General features: G+C 42.1%; 1 protein-coding gene across 8 annotated transcripts in view; it reads left to right on the top strand.

Annotated features, from left to right (window-relative positions):
- The window catches only part of sall1a (spalt-like transcription factor 1a), a 121,707-nt gene that overhangs the window by 88,018 nt on the left and 10,407 nt on the right, over positions 1 to 23,282 (top strand). For 3 of the 8 annotated variants that reach the window (XM_068650498.1, XM_068650497.1, XM_068650502.1), the window contains 2 exons: positions 20,233 to 20,435; positions 22,312 to 23,213. In XM_068650498.1, coding sequence (XP_068506599.1) covers positions 23,141 to 23,213 — 73 coding nt within the window. In that variant the 5' untranslated portion in view covers positions 20,233 to 20,435; positions 22,312 to 23,140. The remainder of the gene's footprint in view (positions 1 to 20,232; positions 20,436 to 22,311; positions 23,214 to 23,282) is intronic. The other 5 variants (XM_068650501.1, XM_049718815.1, XM_049718816.1 and 2 more) reach the window with 3 other exon arrangements.

Raw genomic sequence — 23,282 nt, forward strand, 5'->3', positions numbered from 1 at the left:
CATTTTAAAAACAGCATCCAAAAGGCCAATTTGTGAATGTATGCACGACTTAACGTGCCAGATCGCCACGGGCCCGTGTGGTCACGTGATCTGCCCTCTGATTGTCAAGTTGAATTCTCTTCATAAAAAAAAAAAAAGTGGAAAATTCCAAAGCTTGTAGGTCATCCGTCAGACGTCTTTTGTTTGCGCACGGCAGACAGAAAAAGGTAACAGTCTCTGTTTATATAATTTTATAGCTTTTATGTCAAGGCACCCAGAAAAGAAAAACAACATTTGCCTGCCTGATTTATGCCGTGTTTGGACAAGTATGAACAATCTGTCTTTACGCAGCGACTCCGTTTCCTTCAGAAATATCTCTATTGTAACCTCAGAGAGAAGCGGGGGCGTCTAAACGTCCGCATTTTATGTGTTGGTTTAGCAATGTGGTAATTTAAAACCCTCTCAAGTACATGGCCCCTAATTTACAAATGTATTATTTATTATATTTACTTTTTTGTCATTCATCATGAGTGACTTCAATGCCTTGTTCTGCCAAAGTACATTCTGCCACAAACTGGCAGACAAAAATGAGCTGAATAGTTCTTTTTTATTTTATTTTAGAAATTTATTTATTTATTTATTTATTTATTTATTTATTTATTTATTTATTTATTTATTTATTTATTCATTCATTCATTCATTTAGATTCTGCCACAAACTGTAAAACAGGTGAGTTGAATAGAAATAAAAAAATATTTTTATGTAAAATTGATTTAATATTAACTAAATATTAATTAATATAATTTAATATTTTTATTTAATCTTAATTTTAATTATTTTAGTGCTTTTGTATGTATTTATTTAGTTTATATTTATTTATTTATTTATTTATTTACTTGTAAGTATTAATGGATTATTTTGTTAAGGGTACGGCAGACAGTTCATACATAATAAAAAGTTAGAAAAGCAATAAAAGACAACAAAACAATAGCAGAAAGTCATGGTGGGTGGAGCCAAGAATACTAAATGAGAAGAAGACACAATGAAAGACGCAAGACAAGAACATTCAAGAACACCTGTTGCAATTGGCAAAGTGAGGAGAGAGCAGAAAGCAATTGTAGACGACCTCAACTGATGACCCTTCAGGTTCATAAATGAAAAGCCCACAAAATAAATAAGTCTGGCTTGAGAATCTTTGGGTAGAACAACAAGAAGCCAAAGTCAAAAACAACAACAATCGAATAAAAACGTATTTTTGGATGATTTCTTTTCCAGTGTGCGATGACTCTTGCGTTTTGTTGAGACCTTTCGTATTCCCACAACCTAATCCATAAAGAGCATCTCAAATTGCAGGCTTTGAGTTACACGGGGAGAACTTATTTAATGTGGCACCTTTTCTTTTCTTTGCTTGTGTCACTCCACTACAAAACCTAATTAGTGCTTTCAGCGCCTCGTCGATTAGCCGTAACCCGATCCTCGGATCGGGCGAGGGAAAAAAAAATAATTGGCGCATTCCCAACACCCCATCTTATAAATCAGTGGTCATGTTTTCAATGGAAATATGATTTCCCAACTACAAATTATCCGACCTGTTTTATGTCCTCCCACACGCCATTAAAGCGCTAGCGTGCGAGAGGAAGTAATTTGGTTCAAAGGCTTTTTGGCAGCAGCGGGGTCATGTCTTTTCTGCTTGTTTATGGAGCAACTACCCACAAACACGGGCCGGCCAGTTGGGTCATAGATTAGCATCAACATTGGCTGTGTACATTAGAAGTATTAGAAATTGACTATATCGTTGAGTAACGCCCTTACCAATGGCAGTCGCTTGTATTTACACCTTTCAGGGTTAGGGTTAGGGTCCGAAGTTGTTTTAAGGGAGTTGGAGAATTTCTAAATGTTGGGAACTCCCAGTTGATACCCAGTACCGAAAATAGTCATTTGATGAATTTGCAAAATTAGGAGGTTGTATTTGCTCAAACAGAACAGGAACACCGGCGGAGCTAGAGAGGAGGCCCTCGGGGGCACTGACCCCCTCCCAACTGAAATATGCCAGGCCAGACAATTGACTTTTGAGTATTTTTTCTGGGAATTATTTTCCGCAATTCCCGTCAGCTCCCGAAGAAAACATTTAAAAAATGTTTATGGATATTTTCTGAAGAATTTCTATGGTTTGTAGTTTGTTTTTTGCGGACCCCCTCAAGGAATCCACCAGAGCACGAGAATCAGAACCAGATGCCCAAGCATTGTGCACGTGCTCAAATCCGTGAGATTTGCCTCTTGAGGAAGCATGTCTTTAATGCTGATTATTGTCGTTGTCCCGATGGCCTAATCTCTCTTCATACTTGTAATCCCCCTCAAATTATAATGTCCTGTTTATCTTTGACCTTCCAGACACGGCAAGTTCGTGTAGTGTGAACTGGGCCGGGCGTCTGTCGACCAAATTCGAGGGTGTTACCGAGTGTCTTTCAAGGGTCATAGGGCGACTCTTGTGGTAATCTGCTAATCCAATTGGCTCACGCCGTAATCACATGATGTGACGGGCACACGAGCAACACACACACACACAAATACTGTAAATGTCCACTCACTAAATACAACAGAAGCATGCACGCACATTTGCTGTCCTCACTCAATTTTGTCGGCAGCGAGTCCATTTAGGTCTGAAGCGGATTAGCAAAGGTGACTTCTGAGTAGGGGAATTCCAAAGGCATCATTGGTAGAATTCATAAAGCAATTTAAAGTAAAAGATGGCTTTCTATTGAGTCAGTGTTTGGATGAATATGCATGTGTCCTTTTGTACTTGCATCAAGTGTGCTATTTTTAAATCGATATAATCCCCAACCTGTGATTGTCCACAAAGGAACCGTTGTCAAACTGACCTCGGAACTTAAACGTAAATCTGTCTTTGCACTGCCCTCACTCTATATTGGACGTTTAATGTTTAAATACGTTTAAGTGGACAAATAAGGACTGTGAACTGCTTCACATAGGTGTTGGATTTTTCTTTACAAGGGCTTGCACATCTCTTTCATTTAAAAAAAAAAAAGCTAACGTAGGCAGTAGGTAAGAGCAGATCATTAAGTAAAAAATAAGTAAATAAAAAAATAAATTAATTAATAATTAAGGCTATTTAATTGGTGTCAATGTATCATTTGGTAAGTTTTTATTGTGAAGGCAGCCTTTCCATTGGTACTGTTTTGTATATGCTTGAGGCGCCTAAATGAGATTTTTGTTGGAAAACACATTTACAAAGTCAAAAATCCATAAACATTTCGCTTTCCCTATAAATAGCCCAACTAATATTTAGTCGTGTAAACTTTTTCTTGAGAACCACTTAACAAACTATACAGTATCTCACCGAGGTTAAGCTAAAGTCTCGAGGCTGTGGGGGTTGAAACGGGACAAAGCAGGACTCACCGGGAAGAAAGTGGTCCAACAAGTCAAAGTGCGAGTGTGGCGCAGTTGCTGGCACATCACAAGGAGCAGATGTGGAGGGCCAAGCAGCCTGCTGCATGCAAGCGGCCATCTGGCCAAGCTAAATATTGCCTCAAAGCACCCCCATTCTATTTGCCTTTGGCGAAGTTGTATTGTCCGCGGTCACACATAGGTACACCCCAATCACTGTCGACCGGGTCGAGGATAGAAAGGAGGGGGGGGGATTTATTGGAGGTGCCATCAGGGTGATTAGTTCCAGTGGTCAACAATGAGCCGGGGGCCTTGTTGTGTGTTTGACTACAGCAGGCGTGAATGGCATGCGGCAGAACAACACTCCCACCACTCAATGGTGTCTGTCGTTTGAAAAGTCACATCAAACAAACAAGTGCGGACAAAGGAGGGCCACCAAAACAAAAGGTGGCAATCTGCATTACGGGACAGAAATCAGACAAAATGGATGACTCAAGTCTTACTTTATTTCATCCTATTTGCTGCCACGAGATGTTGCAATGACCAAATACGTGCAACGACAACCGTCAAAATATTTTTTGTGGTTGTCTTCTCCTAGAAGTGCGCAACACCAACGATTCATGCCGTTAATTCAACCGATTTCAAAGCCCACAAGCGCTTAGCAACATCCTCTGTGGACATACAGGAAGCTCCCAGGCTTCATCGTAGAGCCGCAGGCCTTTCGGACAGACTTCTCTGCGGGCAAAAAAAAATATCCGTCATTAGTCTCACCTTGGTCTGCTTACATCACAGACCAAGCATTCCAAGTTGTCCTCTAATCAAGCGAGCACCAATATCCTGCAATTAGTTCAGTTTCCACACTGTGCCCTCGGGGTCCGGCACCGGCCTGGGAAATGGGATCCAGTCCCTTTCTGCAAAGCTCCGTCTTTTTGCGGAACGCGACACACACACATACACATGGACGGTTATCGCAGATTGTTTGCATGGGAACCATATGTAGTGTGTGTTCGTGTGTTTGCGGATCCTTTCATATGTTCGGGGGGGGGGGGTCCTGCGGATTAGATTAGCCCGTCTCATAACGATTAAATGTAATCTCGACGTGTCCTTGAGCAAGACAATCTAGTCTGTGAACGACTACATGGGAATTACTTCACGTATTATGAAAAGTTGATTTTGTGACAGCCCGTTTTAACGTATATTTAACGCCCCTGGTCGGACAATAAACTCTTTACTGAACCTTTGGGTAATTAGCATAATTTCAGTTTTGAGCAGATTGGTTTTGGCCTTTTATGGTGCGAGACTTGATTAAAGTAAAGTAAGCATGTGAGACTGTTTCTGAAAAGTTAATCATCTAGAATCTTCTCAGAATTGAACTTTTGGAGGAACTATGGATAGTATTACATCACTTGGTGTTGGAAGTGTTAGCATAGATTAGCGTTAGCGTCTGAGGGCGGGGTTATCAGTAGCTCATTAGCATGAGACTGGATCGTCCCCAAAACAGAATCAGAAGTAGACATGTTATCAACACACCTCTGAACTGTCTCCTCAAATTGTACTGGAAATGAGTTGTTGTTATTGCGAGCTTTTGAGGATGATCCGATTGAAACGCGTGGTGTGGTCTTCACAGAAGCCTGCTTTTGCAGCTGTTTAATATAAATTCCACTCAAATATCTTTGTCCACATGGTTTATTTTTACAAACAATACACAGGGCCCACATTCCTGCCGAGCCCCCACCCATTCCGTCACTGTCTAAGCAGGCAGCTTTCCTTCAGACGCTTGTACGCAGTGTGCACAGATGGTCCAGTGGCACTGCTGTCATACAAACAGGCTCCAATAAAGAAGATATACACACATGTATCAATATGGATGCATAAGTCGTTCATTTTTAGAGAAGGGACAGATGTGCAAGGGAAAACATGGATTTGAATTTGGGGCGCCAAGTGTGCTTATTTTAATTGGAGCCATTCACATTCATCGCATGTTTTGTGAACATGTTCCACATGATAACATAGTATTGCGTTACACTTTTTAGATATCCAGCCAAACCATTATACACTAACATACAAATGTGTACTAGATTTAGAACATACAGCAATCCCACGATTCATTTTAAGTTGCAGTGATTTTTTTAGATGGAAATGATGCAAAAATATATCAAAAAGATCAAATACATTGATAAATAAAAGTAAATACAGTATCTTAGTAAAAGTAAATAAATAAATTTAATTAGAATAAAATAATTTAGAACAGTAATAATAATAACCGCATATTTTAATGTTTCACTAAATGTTTTTTAGAAATTACAATAAATAATCAGTCACTGACTCATCAGAGTTGCCTGTTTTTGGCTGCCCTCTTGCTACTGTAACCTGGAAACCAAGTTACATCATATAGCACCAAACCGCTTAAATATACTCCTTACGCAGTGGAAAAAAGTTATGTATATTTTATACAGTATTAAACGTATGCGCAAGTCATAAGTATTCACTCCCATGGCCCATTGAAGTCGACCACAAGAGTTTACTTTGAACGCAACTTGATTCCACTTGATTGAATTGTGGTGCCAGGCTGCTGTTCATTCAATGACATCACGCATTTGTCAGTGTAAATTCTTCCTCACCCGCTACCTTCAAGCCCTCCCCGCCTCCCCTCCGCCTCTCCCCAGGCCCCCGAATGCCACATCCACTGCACATCCTTTCCTCCCTTCCGGGCCTCCGAGCTGTGGAGCCTCACAAAGAAGCCCTTAACAAGAGAGAAGAAAGAACCAGTGCCACTTGGACGGGATTACATCCTAGTAAGATTCTTCAGTCCTCTTAACCCTCCCCTGGCCTGATTAGAAAGTGAGCGGCGGAAAGGCCGGCTGCATGTAGAGGGGGGGAAAAAAATAATAAGGGGAAGGGGTTTGGCTTGGGCTTGGGCTGGGGGTACTGGGGGTCTCCATACATGTCCAATCAAGTGTTGCGCTACCATGCGGAGTAGACTTATGCACGTTTGCGTCAGTCTGGTCACTTAAGTGCGAAATTGACTTATGTGAGACATCAGAAGGTTGTGGAGGTGTTTGTACACTATAGTCCACAAAGTCAGCCATTGTTGCACTGCCTTTAGTTACCTTTCAAACAGAATTTGATTCTGTTAATCTCACGACATCTGTGTTTTCAAACTATTGTTTAAAATGAAACAGGTTAAAAAGCTTTATAGAAAATCGTATGCTATTTGATTCACTAAAAAAAGTTAGTTTAAAATTACTGATGGTTCAATTCATTTAAAAAATATAATCCATCAAAGATTTTGATATATTATTTTTATTTATTTTTTTGCAATTTTAATCACATTTAATTTAATTAAAGAATATAGTTCAACTTGATTTTTCTTTATATTTCCTCACAAATATTGATACTTCTGTGAATTTGAATCATTTTACTCGATTAGCCATATATTGCATTGCTTGTAGCGTGTCTCACAAAGTTTCCCAAAAACTTTGGCCATCCCTCCTTTTGTGTAGTGCCGATGACCAGTCCATAGCAGCCGTGATGATCAAAGTGTGTTTGTGCAACACAATAACAATATCCTCAGAAAATAGAAAAAGCTGCCATTCTGATGGCATAGACAAGATTATAGTTGTTTGGCAGCTGTAATGGCCGCTATTCTTTTTGTTGTTTTTCTTTGCTGCCTTATCTGACATAGTCATTTCACTTGCGATGCGATAAGTACTTTGACAAAATAGAACAGAGAACCTGAGCAGCTGTGAGGGGTGGGGAGGCCCCGCAGCACTCCCCCCCCCCCCCCCTCCTCCCACTCCGTGCTCCCCCCTCCACCCTGGAAGCCAGCCCATCCCTGAGTTAGGCCTTGGAACTCCTCCTGTATTGTGTTGCGCACGGCAGCCGGGCCAGCCCGCTTTACACGGCTCCCGGAGCCCTGGCCCGGGACGACTTTTGCGGCGCTCGGCTGCCCGGTAATTGACGCCTTGCAGCCGGGATGCTTTCACTCACCACAAAGATGAATTGATCAGATTAATATGATCAGATGATCTGGTAAAGGTTCTCCAGAAACATACATGTTAATTTAAATGCATCTGTGTTAATGTGAGTGCTAATGCTAGCGCTCCATTGTAGAGAAATATAATTGATTCCAACAATTCCCATCTCCAATATTTTTTTTTAAATCACCATACTGTAAAAAATAATGATGTCAACTCATCTGACTCAACTTGATTCATCACATTATTGCAATTCCCACTCTCTTAACACAAAGTCCCCTTCCATGTCATATTCCCACAACCAAGTTAAAACAAAATTACGGTGTGCACTGCTCACCTTATCTGCCCCCTCATTCCCCTTCGACTCCACCCTAGCAAAATACAGCTAGGGGCCTACAAATTTCATTACAAGGGCCCTAAACTGTAGCATTTTCAAAGCCTTCTAATTATTCCTCCGTCAGATGTGGTTGTGTCTTGAAAGGCCATAAATCAACGCGGGTCTGAGCTCAGAGCAGGCCCGGGAGCGCCGAGGAAACTGGAAACAAATGATACTTCCCTTAAAATTTCACTTTGTGGCCATGGAGGGGGTTACAAGGGAGCTCCTAATTACCCAATATATTCTTATCCTCAACAAAATGGAGGACTATCTACCCCAAAAGTAACATGTTTTAAAAATATATATACATATCATGAAGAGTTGCTCTTTTTTTGCACAGGGCAGCTATGGCTGACATATTTCTTATTCTGTTGCTATAAACAGCCGTCTGTCACCCGGTGAGGTCATGCCGGTGAAGTGGTGAAGTAATAGACACCTGCAGCTCAGCAGATGTCCCGTCAATTATCGCCGCTTGTTTTTTTGCCAGCCTCGCCCGCCATCCACTCCATACACGGCGTTTGCGTGAGGAAAGCCATAAGTGTCCTCTAATTACAGCTTGCCCTGAATTCATAATAAAAAAAAATATATTTTTATTGTCAGTCCACTCGCTGGAATGACGAAACCCCCTCGCATGCCGTCACTTTGCATTGCTCAACTTTAATACCAGCTTAGCCAGTTTCATTGCATTGCGAGAGGGCAACATGGGTGTCCTTGCCTCTTAGGACTTAAAAGTTAACCTGCTTAAGCATCTGCCTTGACGCAGGATATCAGGTGAGGATCATCCAGCATGGTGGATCAAATCTCATCATTGGCCAACACGCAAAGCGCTGTCATGTTTAATACGTCCGGGGAAGGGAGTGATGACAGCCCGCACTGGCAGACATTCTATTTTCCAGGAAGAATTATCAAATACTTTCTTACTGCCTGTAAAAGCTGATATTTCACACTTGACAATTTGTATACATAGCACTGGCATGAGATGAGAGGTTGACCCAGAAATGACGGCCAACCTGGTATAGGTAGTCCTCAATTTATGGACACAATGGGTACTGACACATAAAATTTTGCTTTAATTTTTTTTTTAAAAATCTGAAATAATTTAAATTATATACAGTATTTATGTTCACATATGTACTGTCTTAATATAAATTAGATTTTTAAAAAACTTTTAATGAATGTTTTCTACAGTACAAAAATGAATATCTCAGGGGTTCGCAAAACAACAACATTTTACAAACCCCAAAAAATTCTAAAGAAATTGCTGATAAACAGGTAGGAGTAGTCGAAGTCTTTTTTACATTGACGAAAAAAGGCGGCCATCTTGTGGTGTCACTGTTCTGCGTAATGGCCACCATCACTAAATAGGAGGACAAAGTCAACCTGGCGTTTTTTTTCCAGCTTCAGTGTAGCCTCTTTTTACACTGCCTGTAAAAGCTTACACTTACAGCTTTTCCTCATGTTGATGTTCTTGTAAACTGCATGGAATTGGGGGGAAAAGTTCAACTGGGAAGAACCAAAATGGCCCTTCACACCACCTGTTCAGATTTCTGCCTGGTTACCAATTCTAGCAGAAATCATTTTCAACAACCAAATTATTTTTTTGGGGGGGGAGAAAACAAAAAAACAGACAACAGAATCTTTTTTGGAAACTAAATTGCCGTGTTTGTGTGGACGTGGCCTCGTCGAACGAGGAATGAAGAGTCAAGGAGAAAGACGAGGGCTATCAGCGAAGCGTTTGAAGTGAATCGGCGTGGGCCAAACATCTGAAGAGGACAAGACTGCAAACATGTCACGCCGCAGCCTGCTTGCGCTTAACAGCACATGTTTGGCCTCTTCTACTCTAACTCATCTTTTTCTTCATCTGCGCTTCCAGGTTGCCCTGACCTGGCAAATTAATAACAAAAACAAAAACCTGCAGCTTGCACTTGTTGATACCGTCCAGGTTTTTCTGTCCAAAGGGTGTGTCTGCAATTCGTGTTGTGGGATTGCTAAGGAGGCATTCCCACAAATCCCACCCAGTTTCCCCCACCACCAGCAAAGACAACCCCCCCCTTCCCCTTTGGAGTCCATACATTGTTCCACTCACTTCACGGCAAATGCTCAGCCACGCTTCCCGTTTCCGACACGTAATAACACGACGTTCCCCACCACCGCAGTGAAATTTACGATTCGGGCTTTTAATATTATTTGAGGCGTACGCCGACAGGCCGAGCGTGATGGATGGAACCTGGAGCCCGGGCCATTGCGATTCCGAGCATGACGCCGTATTGGCAGCCGGCAGCTTTATGCCGCCGCGGCCCTTCTAGGCGTCTGCCGGCGGCGTGAGAACACAGCCGGCAGCGGTATCTGGATGAATTATTGATGGCGAGGTGGGACGAGCGGCTAAACGGCAGGCAAGCGGTGTTGACCTGTTTGCGGGCTCACGTAGATTCATGATGGGATGTTTAGGGGGGTTATAAGTGAAGCTGTCATGTGACACCATTGGTGGATGGAGGTTAGCTTAAGCTAATGTTACTTTCCCTCTTCTCCACTTTGCTGACATTTTTCTCTGTGGCTGGTCTGCAAAAATGACACAGACAGTAAAGGTAAAGCACACCTGGAAATTCTCTATCCAAATGTTTTTCTTTTCCAACCATAACAAAATGGTGACTTGGGATCAGAGTGTACTCACGAAAGCATTTTCACTTCCCGTTTGGCTGTTTGAAGAACTTGAGTTCATGTATGAGCCCCTGGAGGCAATTTGACAGTTTAGCAAAGTTCCGTTATGACGCTACACTGAATCCATAACCCGCTTTCGTGCTAGCGGAATTAAAACATAGCGTTTTAATGAACCACTTGTTGGGAGGAGAATTGATTGTGCAGACATTAAGCTGAGATAAGATAACACAGTAGTACATTCTCTAATCTCACCCTGTCCTACTTCACACTTGACCAGATGGAGATGTTTTTTTTTTCTTTCCAGTGAGAGAATCTCTTTAAAAATAAATACATTATTTACACCCGTGAAGGGCTTTCATGCAAATCAGGCCCACAGCAGGGCGAGTCGTTTAATGACTTGTAAAACATATGTTTTCCACGTTTTAATCGCTTTATTTTTGCCCTTTATTAAAGCATAAAAGAATTACACGCTATCGGTGATAAGAAGGAGAGAATCGGCGATAGAATCGGCTTTGGATGAGGAGGTATTAAGCTTGACCCGATGTCTCTCTTTTGTCAATTCTTGTTAAAGTGAAGCTATTGTGGAGGCAGGTAACGTTCGGTGAGGAAGGGGATCACCACCTGAGATTTATTTAAATGGCCAGTGATTATAAAAAAGAACAATGATGGCTTAAACAGGCTGAGGGGAGGGGCTAATTCACGACAGGAAGAGGAGCGCACCTCTAAATAGAAGGAGGATGAATGCTGTTGGCAAACAAGCCTCATTGGCTGGGATTGTCCCGCAGACAATTAAGACAATGGACGTTTGATGCGGGGCAGGCGGGACAGGAGATAAGTTGCGTTCTATTGTCCGTGTTACTGGCTGGCTATAGAAAGATGCCTTTCTCTAACGTCAATTAAATCAACCCGACGACGCTGTAATGTAACGATCCCATCTGTGAGGCCATACAAGCTGTCAACAGAAAGCGGCGGACATGTTTGAAATCACGGCTGTGTCGAAGTGGCATAATTTTCCCACATTTTTCAGTCGTGCTGTTTTAATGGTTTCGAGTCGTCGAAGCTTTTCACTCTGGCTTTAAACACAGACATCTTTACCGATTTTTGGCTGTGTCAAGGATAAGGTCAAAATTCAATATGAGAAAAAGTTTTTGCCTCAGAGGTCAAATTTGGCTGGAAAATCTGGAAATTTTTTCCATGTTGCTATTTTGTGGCGAAACACACACTGGGAAACAAAGTTGACCTGGAAATTTTCAGATGCCCTTTTCAAGCTACTATTTTTTTGCATTTTTTAATAAATGGCAAGACACGCAATAGGCCTCCTGGGGTCATGTCAGAAGTTCTTTGAAACTCACATTTTAATTTTTTTCCCCCTGTTGACGTTCTGTATAAATAGCACCAAAGTGACATTGGGGGAATCAGTCAAAATGGTGATTTTATGAATTTTGAGGTAGTATCAAAATCCTTTTTCAAACTGCATCTGTATAACTCAACTTTTTTTATAAAGAAAGTTTTCCATATTTTAATTTCATTGTGACTCAAATAATTGCAAATATAATTGATCTCAAATGGTAATCCATCTTCTAGCCACCAAATGGATTGTCTTGATCCTTGCCATTAAGACAGTACGCATCACTATCTCCGCAAGCCAAGCTCTCCTGCGCGGTTTAATAAATATTTGAAGATTAAAACATGGTGCAGATGTTCCAGCCAGCGTATGTTTTTCCGTGTTAAGAGGATACATTTAATTCAAGCAGAGAATAATTATTGAAAATGCCCAACTGCAATCCTAATCTGGGCTCCAATCAAAGCATGATAATCTTAGTCAGATTGAATTTATCCCCTACCGCCATGCTAGCACATTTCCATCTGCTTGAAGATATTTCGGAGGAAATACACATTTCCAAGAAGAAGCCAGGGAATTAAATGTTGTTAGCGTCACTGTTTACCGCCTCAGGATGGATTAATGCAAAGACCCAAGAAGAATAGTTTGGGTTTGAAGGTTACATTTTATTATTGGAGGAAGCCGTTACAATTCAAAGAAAGGTGAAGACTTTACATGGAATTAACATTTTGAGGCCACGTTCTTAAAGGTGTCGCATATCGACAGAAGAATTCATCAAGGGACCAATAAAGCGAATGACATCAGCACGCACGCCGTCCGTTTCTGTCGGACCGTTTTAGCTTGAACCTGGCCCCGTCTTCTTTACGAGGCACAAAGTGAAACTCTCTCAGCTCAGGGCAGGACGGGTCAGCCGGGGGGGTCAGCCGAAGCTTTAAATCTTGTTTGTCGGGCTCTTGTCCAGCGAGACAGCACTTAACCCCCGACGGTGTACTGTCACCTGTGGTAAACAGTCTGACTTGCTAAGTGTCGGAAGGACTGCTTGGGCTCAAGAAGATGTCTCGAGTCTGATAGAAACATCGTAAAAATTGTATGGCCCAAGTTCAACTTTGCCGGATGCACCTTTGACCCTGAGACAAACGTTCTTGACATGGCTGACCTTAAAGGGAGGCAGAATAGTGTGTGTGTCTGTGTGGTCTACATTGGAGGTTCCTGAACTCTGAAGCAGACTCCCTTTAACATCCTTTTGGCCCATCCATGTTAACATTTCTGTTTCTGACTAATAAATCACAGAAAATAACGACATTTTCAGTCAAGCTTGTTACAGTGTGACTTTTTTTAATGAGCGTGACCAATTGGATATGTTCAGTTCACAACTGTCTCTCGCTTGTGTCTAACACTGACCCATTGTAAGATACCACCATGGTGGAGTTAACTTTGTTCGTAGCCTTTTTTTTTTTTTTTTTTTTGGCACATGTCACCTTCAGGGATATAGTGGGCATAAATTAAAATTGTAAAAAAATTAATTGGCACATTTCACCTTGAGGGTTAAAGTGGGCATAAATTAAAAATGTAAATAAATAAATAAATAAATAAATAAATAAGAGGCTTATGGTGTTGGGCCAACAACAAAACAGCAGTGAAAAATGACTTGTTTATTTGCCCATTTTACTGGTATTCATTTGCATCAAATCAGAGCCGACAGCGTCAAGTGGAGACTTTGTGTGGAGAAACGACAGAAAAGTCCGATCATAAAAGCAGGAGGAAGTATCATAATATCACTTTACATCATTCATGGAGGTTATTGCAAAAACATAAACCACGGCTGCAGGAAATGACTTGACAACTGTTATAAATGTCAGTTATATCAGATTGTTCCATTCGGCCTTCCTCTGCAACACATTGGTGGTGTTGAAATGGCAAAAGTGTCGATTTTTTTTCCACTTTGTCCAACAGCCCTTTGTCATCTAGATTTTTATAAAGTTCCACCCAAAATTCTTAAGCTACCACCTTCAAAATAGAAATCTTTTGTTCCACTCATTTTGACGTAATTACACCTCGCCCCTCCCGGAAGGCTCATCACAATTTTGGGACTCCCGTTGGAGATGAATATGACCACACAGCGCTTAGATCATTGAACCCCGAGTGATCATTAAGTCAACGAAAGGCTTCCGCTGATATTTCGCAGGCCGATTCCCACAAATTGCTTGTTCATGCTCCATTTGGGGTGTTACTCGGGTGTAGGGGGGGGACTTTGAAACAGACGGCCCACGTCCATATGGCTTTGCAGATAAAAGACATTTCAATCTCAGGGACATCAAATAGAGTCTACATGTGGTCAAGAATATCACTGCAGTAAGCCTTTTATCCGCACTTTAAGCCACCCTCGGAATAATTGTCCAAAAACTCGGGATATCTCTCCTGCTTGCGCTGACCTACTGGACACTTTTCTCAGGTGATGAGTCTTGCGAGATTCTCAACTTGAGGACCTCCTTCTCAGCAGTTTCCTAATTATCAGTGCAGGCCTTCCAAATGTCAGTCGAGTCCCATGATTTTTTTTTCTCCCACAAGCCTTTTTGAGTAGCGAATTGGGTAATTAGTACCTGTGGGATATGTCGGTGTGATCGGAGCGGCTTCATAAGAGATTTCTGCGACTGATAATAAACCCCTTCAAATCAGACGAAGAAGTACGGGTGCACCCTCTTAAGTTGCATCCCAGCTAGCAAACTGAGAAAGGTGTTACACTAAAGCAGGAAATTGTGTGGTTAGTTTCGCTGTATACAGGAAGGGGATTTCTTTTCTCGTTTAAAAGAACTTATTTAACCTCCAGCTTCCCTCGCTGTACTCTACCGGACAGCGGCCATACCAGCTAGCTAGCGCTAAGCTAACCCGGGAGCATTCTGTACATAAGTATGTTAGGTGGAGATCCAGCAAAACGATCTTATTCCACTTGTGGCAAATTATTTGTCAGTTGTGTATCGACCAAGTGGTGCGTGTTGAGCTGTACATAACAAAGAATCACGTATGTATCGCTTATGGGACGCTATTGGTCTTTGCTAATGCTAACCGTGAGTCCAACCGTACTCAGTGTAATTATTTGGAGCTTCTATTGATCTTTGCGCAACAGGTGTGAAAAATTGCACAGGTGTGTTTAAAAAAAAAAAAGAGATCTTTGCAAAGGAGCTTGGTATCTTAATGTTTTTGAATTCCTTCCGCTGCCGTGCTGCGTTCAAGCGCCTGTAACTGAAAGCACAGGTGATAAAGCAGCACGAGCGCATCGACCGATGAGGGTCCACTCGCCTCTGGTGTCTCCATTTGATATAAGAGCTATTCTATGCAAACGTGGCCTCCTCCGCCTCTTCCTCCCCCCTTTTGTCACTTAAAGAATGCCGGGTGCCCATGTGGATTAATTAAAGTCCAAACATTAAATATTGATTGATGCATTATCAGCGGCTCACAGTCGCCTCCTCTCAGATTGATTCCCGCCGTGATTTATTGTCATATTTGCGGAGTCATTTCACTTGATAACAAAGAGAAATTGCTTGCAACCTTAGTAACCCCCACCCCTCGCAACTACCCCACACCATCCCAAGCATTAGACACCCCCCCTTCTGCACCCATCCGTTCCCCCTTGTTTTCTCTTGTCTCATTTATTCATTTACCTCCTTTTTCCCCACCGACTTTCCCCTCTTCATCTTCACCGTCGGCTTTGTATCACTCGATAATATGTCAACTCCTGACAGATGCTAGTTATGCTCAATTCCCTCCTTAATATACAGCTGTCGGCCATATTATTAGGTACACCTAATCCAGGTAAAGAACCCTTTCAAAAAAGATTTTAAAGATCATGAAACACTTAGTGAATTTAATTTCACAAATTAAGACTTTTAAAAAAAATATATATATATATATATAGTTATAAATTATTAATATAAACATTTAAAAATATATTTGTATATATGTATATTTAAAAGTATATAATTTCTTTTAAATAGCCAAGGAAGTGAAGACTTTTGCAAGGCATTGGAGCTATTCCCTCAATGCTAAATGTATGAAAAAAAACCACGAGAGTTCAGTTCATGTTTCTTACAAGTGGAGTTCCATTCTATTCAAATTACCAGGCCATTAGTCAAACGCTCATTTCCTCTATTCTTGTTCACCTTGACGGTGCAGGACGTCCACAATCAGTGAAAATTAGCCAATTAACCCTAATTAGTGTTCATATTCTAGCAACTAACCTTGTGCTTTGACTCCATTCAAATGCCTGTTCAAACACGCAGGTCCCCGTTACAAGCTCATCTATTCTGCCCCGGCGCTTAATTAAGGCTAAATATGCTAATCGTTCATTTGTATTTTTCCCATTGGCCCCGTCGTGATAAATGGCCGCGGCGTAATTCATCTGCGGCTGATGTCATCCGTCTCTGTCATGACAGAGCCTCGGCGAGATGAAGCGTCCATCGTTAGTCGTCATCCGTCACTCTGCGGGGAGAGCAAAGTGACACGTTTGGGATTTGCTTTTACCTTTCAGAATATGAAGATGTGTACAGCGTTTATGTACTTGCGTTTTCATCTTTGTGGCTTTAATTATCAATATCTCCCACCATTCCCTCGAACAATTTCATTTTGTTGTTTGTTACTTGTTGGGTAGGCGTTTCTCCTTTCTCTACTATTCTTAAGTCTCGGCCAAATGTCATAAATGAAGTCAAAGTGCGGCCCAAGATCGATTTAGCCGGTAATTAAGATGTAAAGCGGTTCGCCGTCTCACCTGCGATAATAGCAGGGGGCTGCGTACATCAGCTAGTGGTCCATTATGAATGTTTGGAGTGTGTTTTAAGTATAGGCTGTTGGGAGCCAGCAGTCTTTATGCTAATGACGATGTTGGGCGGATATTGACTCACACTGGAGAAGTGTCACAGTCACCTGGTCAAACAAAGGACTTGCAGAGGGTTCCAGAACAGAATCACCTTATATGCCAAAAGCAATAATTGCGGGAGAATCCGTTCCTTGTTTGGGTCATATTGGCACGACAGAAAGCTTGAACACAATGATGAAACGAATTAGCAAATAAAAATAAATTTTCCCTTTTTTTTCTGGAACATAATTAATCATTAACCACCCATTGGTTAATGTCAGATTGGCTTTTAAGACATTTGAAAAGATCTATAATTGATCATTTGATGCAGTCAATTATTATGATATTCTTGCTAACATCCTAGCTCTCGATTGTTTTGCCACTTTAAAGTTATTTTTTTATCACGCCATTGTTGCTTATGGGACATTGATGATGAAGATGGAAGGTCACTTTACCACCAGTCCTGCAATCCTCCCTGAAATGCTATTTAAGAAAATCTGTGATCAGAATAGCTGAAGCTAGCAAGGCTAACCGCTATGCTAAGCCGCAACCAACTTGTTTGTCACACTTGCTGACCCGTGCAGATAAATGAACAAAGTGTCACCTTGTTGAATAGTCGACTGTGAACGTGAAATCGGCTCAAAATCTAAAGTATCGTATAAAAAAAAGTTTTACGAAGCTTTTATTATGCAAACGTTCCATTAGGTGCCGTGACCAACATCTTCTTTCAATACGGACTGCAGGCCCTGGTTTCGCAAGCACACGCTTTTTACAGCAGTCTTTGTTTTTGCTTCCGATTTGCATTCACAGCTTTGATGAGCCAATACGCTTGCGCTCTGGTTCTGTTTGTGTGGCGAGCAGATGTGAGCACCGGGTATGTGTGTTTTTTGGGGAGGGAAAAAGTGGGGGCTGGCGGGTGGCAGGGAAACACTGCCGCTGGCGACCCCCTCGGCATTTGGCCGCTCGCACGCTAGCGTTAACGGTTTTACTCCAGCACCCGGTTAGGGTGGCATATCCCTGGAGAGGTTTGCGGAGATATGTGTGTCCACTCACCACCCTCTTGTGCTTGTTTACACTCGACGGGCCCACGTTTGGCTGTTAACAACGGGTGAGAGACGACGGGGGGGAGTCTAACTGGGAAAACAGCCATCTTGTGAGCGCCAAGGACTCTAAGTGTGAATATTAAAGAGAGACGGAGAAGCGAAGAAAGTAGAAAAGCAGCTATTTGGATAAAAAGAACCCCTGAGCATGTAATAAGCATGGCTTCCTTCACTGCACAGAAGTAGGGAGGGCACCGAATTGGAAAGGAAGTCATTTAAAATAAAGCAAACTTCGAAAAAGAAAAGGAGTGCCGCTTATGTGCGCAGGGTCCTTGTGTGTGTTGCGAGATCCGAACGATTGGATTAGGAAAGGTGCGGCAGTATTTGTTTAAGTTTAAAGGACAAAGTGAGCCGCAAGATGGAGGAAAAGTGGCACTTTGGGTTGTCTGATGCCAGCCTGTCTGGACCAGCAGAAGATGGGGGTGGTACTGTGTGTGCTTCAAACGTGCATGTGATCATAAAAAAAAAATATTTTTATATACTTAGACAGCAGGAGTGGGGAAACCTTTGTGCTTGAGATACATTGTTTATGGAAAATTTGCAAAAATCCAGTGTTACTTCATTTTCCATAAATCAATGGAAAATTATGTTGCTTGAAAAAAAAAAAAGTTGCATACCTTCCACAATGCAAACTTTACAAACTTTCAAGGATTGTTTCCCATAAGTTGTTGCTGCAGTCACCACAAGGTGCACTGTTTGGATTTTGTGAGTGAGGGTCGAGAGAATTGGGAAGAGCGAAAAGAGACACGACAGGCCGAGGAGAAAAAGAGAACGGGCGGCTGAGAGGTGACTTTATTGAGTTCCTCCCCTCGGGTCGTTTTTTGGCCAGTCATCAGGGACCTTTCTTGTCTAATGTTGCTCGTCCGACAAGACCTGTACAAGTGGGCTAAATAAAGACGGACAACCCCCCGCCCTTCCACCACCACCTCACACACTCTCACAACTTTACAAGCCCCCTCAAGCAGAATTCAGTCCATCCAACTCGAGCAATGGCAAAGTCTGACCTTCTTGTACAGTATGATTTTTTTTTTTTTTTTGAGTTAGCTTTATTATCTTTATTGGAAATATTTTGTAACATTTTCAAAAAGAATCTTCCTTTATTGGGAAAATCCTAAGAAGAGGTAAAAAACAAAGTGACAAAATCTAATTATTACAAAAACTATTGCAAAAATGGTCATGTAATTTGTAAAAGTTATACAATTATGACATAAAGTTATATCACTAAAATAAAAAATATGACAGACACATATTGTACCTTGTACTACATTGTTGCCCTTTTACATTCATAAAGTACATAAATATGAAAGTACTCGTGTGTGTGTGTGTGCGCATGTGTGTGTGGCCGCCTGGTGTGAGGACACACATGGGGACCTCACACTGCGCCCGTGTGTGTGTGTGCGTGCGTGTGTGTGCGCGAATGTTGCTAGTTTTTAAAGGGCAATTACAAACGGCGTCGCATTTCGCAGCTCTGTTTGTCCTAAAATAGAGCAATTTAGAGAATGGAGGAGCATGCAGATGCGGATTGACACAGCACTTAAATCCAAGGCCTGTGCCTCTTTTCCGCTGCACGGCACAGCTGTGGTGACATGGCCCGATCGTAATTTTAAGCTTCCAAAGTGTACTGTAGAAGCACAGAGGATCACTGGCTAGCATATCCGCCATACAATTCTGACGTTTGCGGGTCGAATCTTTTGCGATTCAATGGCCACAACAGCCCAGTAAACTAATTGATCACTTCTGACACAAAATTGATCGAAATAATCACTGTAGGTCCTTTGCACACTGCATGTCAATGCTGGCAGATTTTTTTTTTTTTTTTTTTTTTGATACCCAAGACTCAGTTCCCTCCAATTTTCCAGACTTGTTGGTCGTATCAGAATAGGGAAATAGGCAGAAAGACGGAAAAGCTTTCCCATAATTATATGGGACACGTGCATAATATAATTACCATATTATGCTGAGCGGGGTAAAAAGGGGGAAAAAATACCATCTTTCTTCTTTGTGTATATATATATATATTGTGTGAAATATTTATATATATATGTATGTGTGTATGTATGCATGTATGTATGTATGTTTCCGCATGTGTGTTCTAGTGCAGAGGTTTGTGTGTGGTTGTGACCTGTAACACCTCTGCGACACCTCTCAACTTGTTTTCCGTCAAACAAGCCCCACTGAAAGGAAAGGGGGGTGGGTCACGAGGCGGGGGGTGCGCGTCTGGAACGGCGGTGGGGATCATGTAACAACAAACAGGGTCCATTGATGCCATTGATATCAGGTGATGCTGCAGGAAGTTGTCAAGGGGCACAATGGGGGGCTTGTGGGGATTGGTGGGGAGGGGGTTAACTGGGTGTAAAGGGGGGGGTGACGCTCAAGGACAATAGAGAGGCTTGATCTCTTAATTAATGGAGGTTATTCTCTTGCGCCGCTGCAGGTTGTGAATTTTAACACGAGTCATTTTTCAGCCGCCTGTTCACCTAAAATTCATTTAAATCGACAACTATAGAGCGTGGCTTGATGATGTCACACATTTTCTCGATGTCTAGGAGCAGGAGGCCGGCTTATGACAATCCCTTTAATCAAGCTCCTAATCCTGGTGCAGGACGTCAGGACGGAGGCCCGTGCTGCGCTTCATATTTGTGAGGAGGCCTACTACGGGGGTCAGAGGACTTTGGTATTCCGGATTAACTTCAAAGAGATGCTTCCTTTTCTCTAAGTGCATCTAAAACAACAAGAAAATACTGGTTTTGTAAGTCAAACTTCAATGGATAAGATGGAAGAGTCGAATTTTCATCATCAAGCATTTACTGACATTTACTCGTATTGCTTCCCAACATTTCTAAATAGTCAAGGGTCGCGGGCCTGAATAGTACAACTCAACATATTTTGAATTTTGCACCTCTAGAATCCAGCTTTCTTCAAGTGTTTTTTAACTTTTAGAACCCATTTCCAACTAAAATCTTGTAAGAACACAGCAACCTTGAGAAAAAAACTAAAGCAAGACCACTCAAAAGTCATTTGGACCAGGAAAAGACAAGTAATTAGTTATTGATTGAATTATTGAATTCTTTTGTTTTGATCACGCAGTACAAAATAAAAATAAGTGAAAAACTACACTTAAAATACCAGATAATGAAACAGTAATGCAAGGATAAAACTTGAAATATTGTTCTGTTTCAGGTGACAGAACACACTCTCTCTCTCTCTCTCTCTCTCTCTCTCTCTCTCTCTCTCTCTCTCTCTCTCTCTCTCTCTCTCTCTCTCTCTCTCTCTCGCTCTCTCTCTCTCTCTCTTTCTCTCTGTCTCTCTCTGTCTCACATACATCTGACCCAGATGAGGGTCTCAACCAGCTCGTTGTAATTCCGCATGCACGGTTAAGATGGAGGTAGAGGATGAGGGGGTTCATTGAAAGAAAAAGCAGCCCACCACGTGTTGAATGCAACATCACGCAGAAGAGAAAAAAAAAGAGGCTTTCCGGTTAGAGACACAGCAACAGACAAAGTCAAAATTTAAGGGATTTCCACGTTTTTGTCAAATATTAAATGCATTATATGTATCAAGATTTATTGATTGTAATCTAGAAAAGAAAAACAACTTGGCTTGCCTTGCAGAAATTTGTTCCAAGGTATATGAATATCCATTTGTATCTATCATATATCCATCTACCTCTTTAACCTTTTTGAATGTTCTTGTATGAATCATTTGTGTAATTTGATGCGTTCGTGTACCCTGATCATTATAAAAGACTCACGCACACACGAACACGCACGCACGCCCCCCTCCCATCCCTCTGCTCGGCTGGACTGGGCTGCAAATCACCTTGTTTACAATCTCACACCAACACTCACATCAATTAACTGCACATTGATTTTCCCGCCTGGGACGTTACAATATTGCAGAACACTCCCCGTGCACTCCTTTGCAATGTTAACTTTGTCATCATAGCACAAGCACACAAATTAATGGCTTGTCTATAATTATGCTTTTTAATAATTGTGCAATTGACACAGCGAGTCCCATTCTTTGGTGTTCTTCCTTTCATTTTCTTTTTCCTTTTTTTTTGTTAACTCATGAATAAGTAAAGACTCTCGTCGAAACTAAAAGATAGCTGACAAGCAGGGAACACATCCATCCTGGCCCCGCAGCTCCTCTTTAAAAATTAAGAGCAAAATAATGGCATCAGCCGTCGAAACGTTATTATCTTCATTTCTCAACATCAGCACGCGGAGAGAGAGGCTGCGTTTGTCTTGTTTCAGCCCCTCCATACGCCTAAACACTCCTGAAAGGATCTAGACAGTAACGATAATGATATTTAGATTTTTTTTTATGTAATTGCAACCCCCAAGTTGTGTTCTCAGACGGCTGATTCAGACATTTTGATTAATATAATTTTAATTGTGAGTTAAATATCACCAGGCTGCACATGCAAAATTTACCCAACCGTATCCTGCCTACAATAGGACATTTTTAATATATTTTATTATTGTTATTATGATTATTGTTGTGACTAACTTAGCCCACTTAAAAATAAAACAAAAGATGATGATTATGATGGAGATTATGATGACGAAATAACAATAAATGAAAACTTGTCGCCGCTGATCGTTGGTGTGTTTGTTCGACAGGAGAAGTGGATGAAAAAAAGGCAAAAGAAGGCGGGGAAAGAGGCGTGGTCCAGCGTCGTGACTGAACATCCCACCAGCCAATCAACGAACAGATGGGCGTTGCTTTCCCCGCTGTCCCGCTGCTGCACGGGGCCCTCTCGAAAAGTTTGTTTATTCGCCGTTTGCGGTGTGTGATGACAACGTGTTCGCGTGTAAAAAACTACCACCCCGAAAATAGACCATCCGAGCACAAAAATGACTCCATTAAAGTGAAGTGCACGGAGGCACGCGTGGATTTTTGCAGTCGGGAAGACTTGCGCCAACCGGGTGCCGCTAAAAGGTGATTTTTAAGCCTCTGGTTTTGGGGACGGACTACTACCTGCTTGAGGCGCGAGAGGAGGAGAAAGTTCTGCAACATTTATCAGTTGGGACAAGACCAAGGTGACCAAAAACTGGAGGGGGCTTCCTTCCTTCCTCAAGCGGAGTTTGGGAACCTCGGGGTTGGGAGACGAAGAAGACCCCCACCGTCCCTCCTTCCAGCAAAGCAAATCAGGAGCTAATTGATTAAAGAGACTTCATTTGAATAGGAGGGGGGGCTGGCGAGGTGCCAATCGCCTTTCAAAGAACCCCCCTCCCTCCTCCTTCCTTACCAGCCCCTCCTCGTCCACCTCCCTCCCTCCCTCCCTCCCGTATGATTAATCGCGAGGCATTATTGATAATCATAACGTGGCACATGCGCGTTGGATGGGCTCGATGCGCGTGAAATTTTGAGGGCCCCCTCGTTTCATTTTTTCTTCTTGGTCTTCCTCGTCTCCTCTTCGCTTGGTGTTTGCCCCATGTGCCAGCCAGCATGTCGCGCAGGAAACAAGCCAAGCCGCAACACTTTCAGTCCGACACTCAGCTACCCGGAGCCGGCCACAATGGTGAGTAGCACCGGCCCCTCTTCCTGCGCTCCACCAGCATCCCTCCTACTTTAATAAATTCACTTTTTT

The sequence above is a fragment of the Syngnathus scovelli genome, chromosome 4 (genome assembly GCF_024217435.2).
Source record: "Syngnathus scovelli strain Florida chromosome 4, RoL_Ssco_1.2, whole genome shotgun sequence".
Taxonomy (NCBI): domain Eukaryota; kingdom Metazoa; phylum Chordata; class Actinopteri; order Syngnathiformes; family Syngnathidae; genus Syngnathus; species Syngnathus scovelli.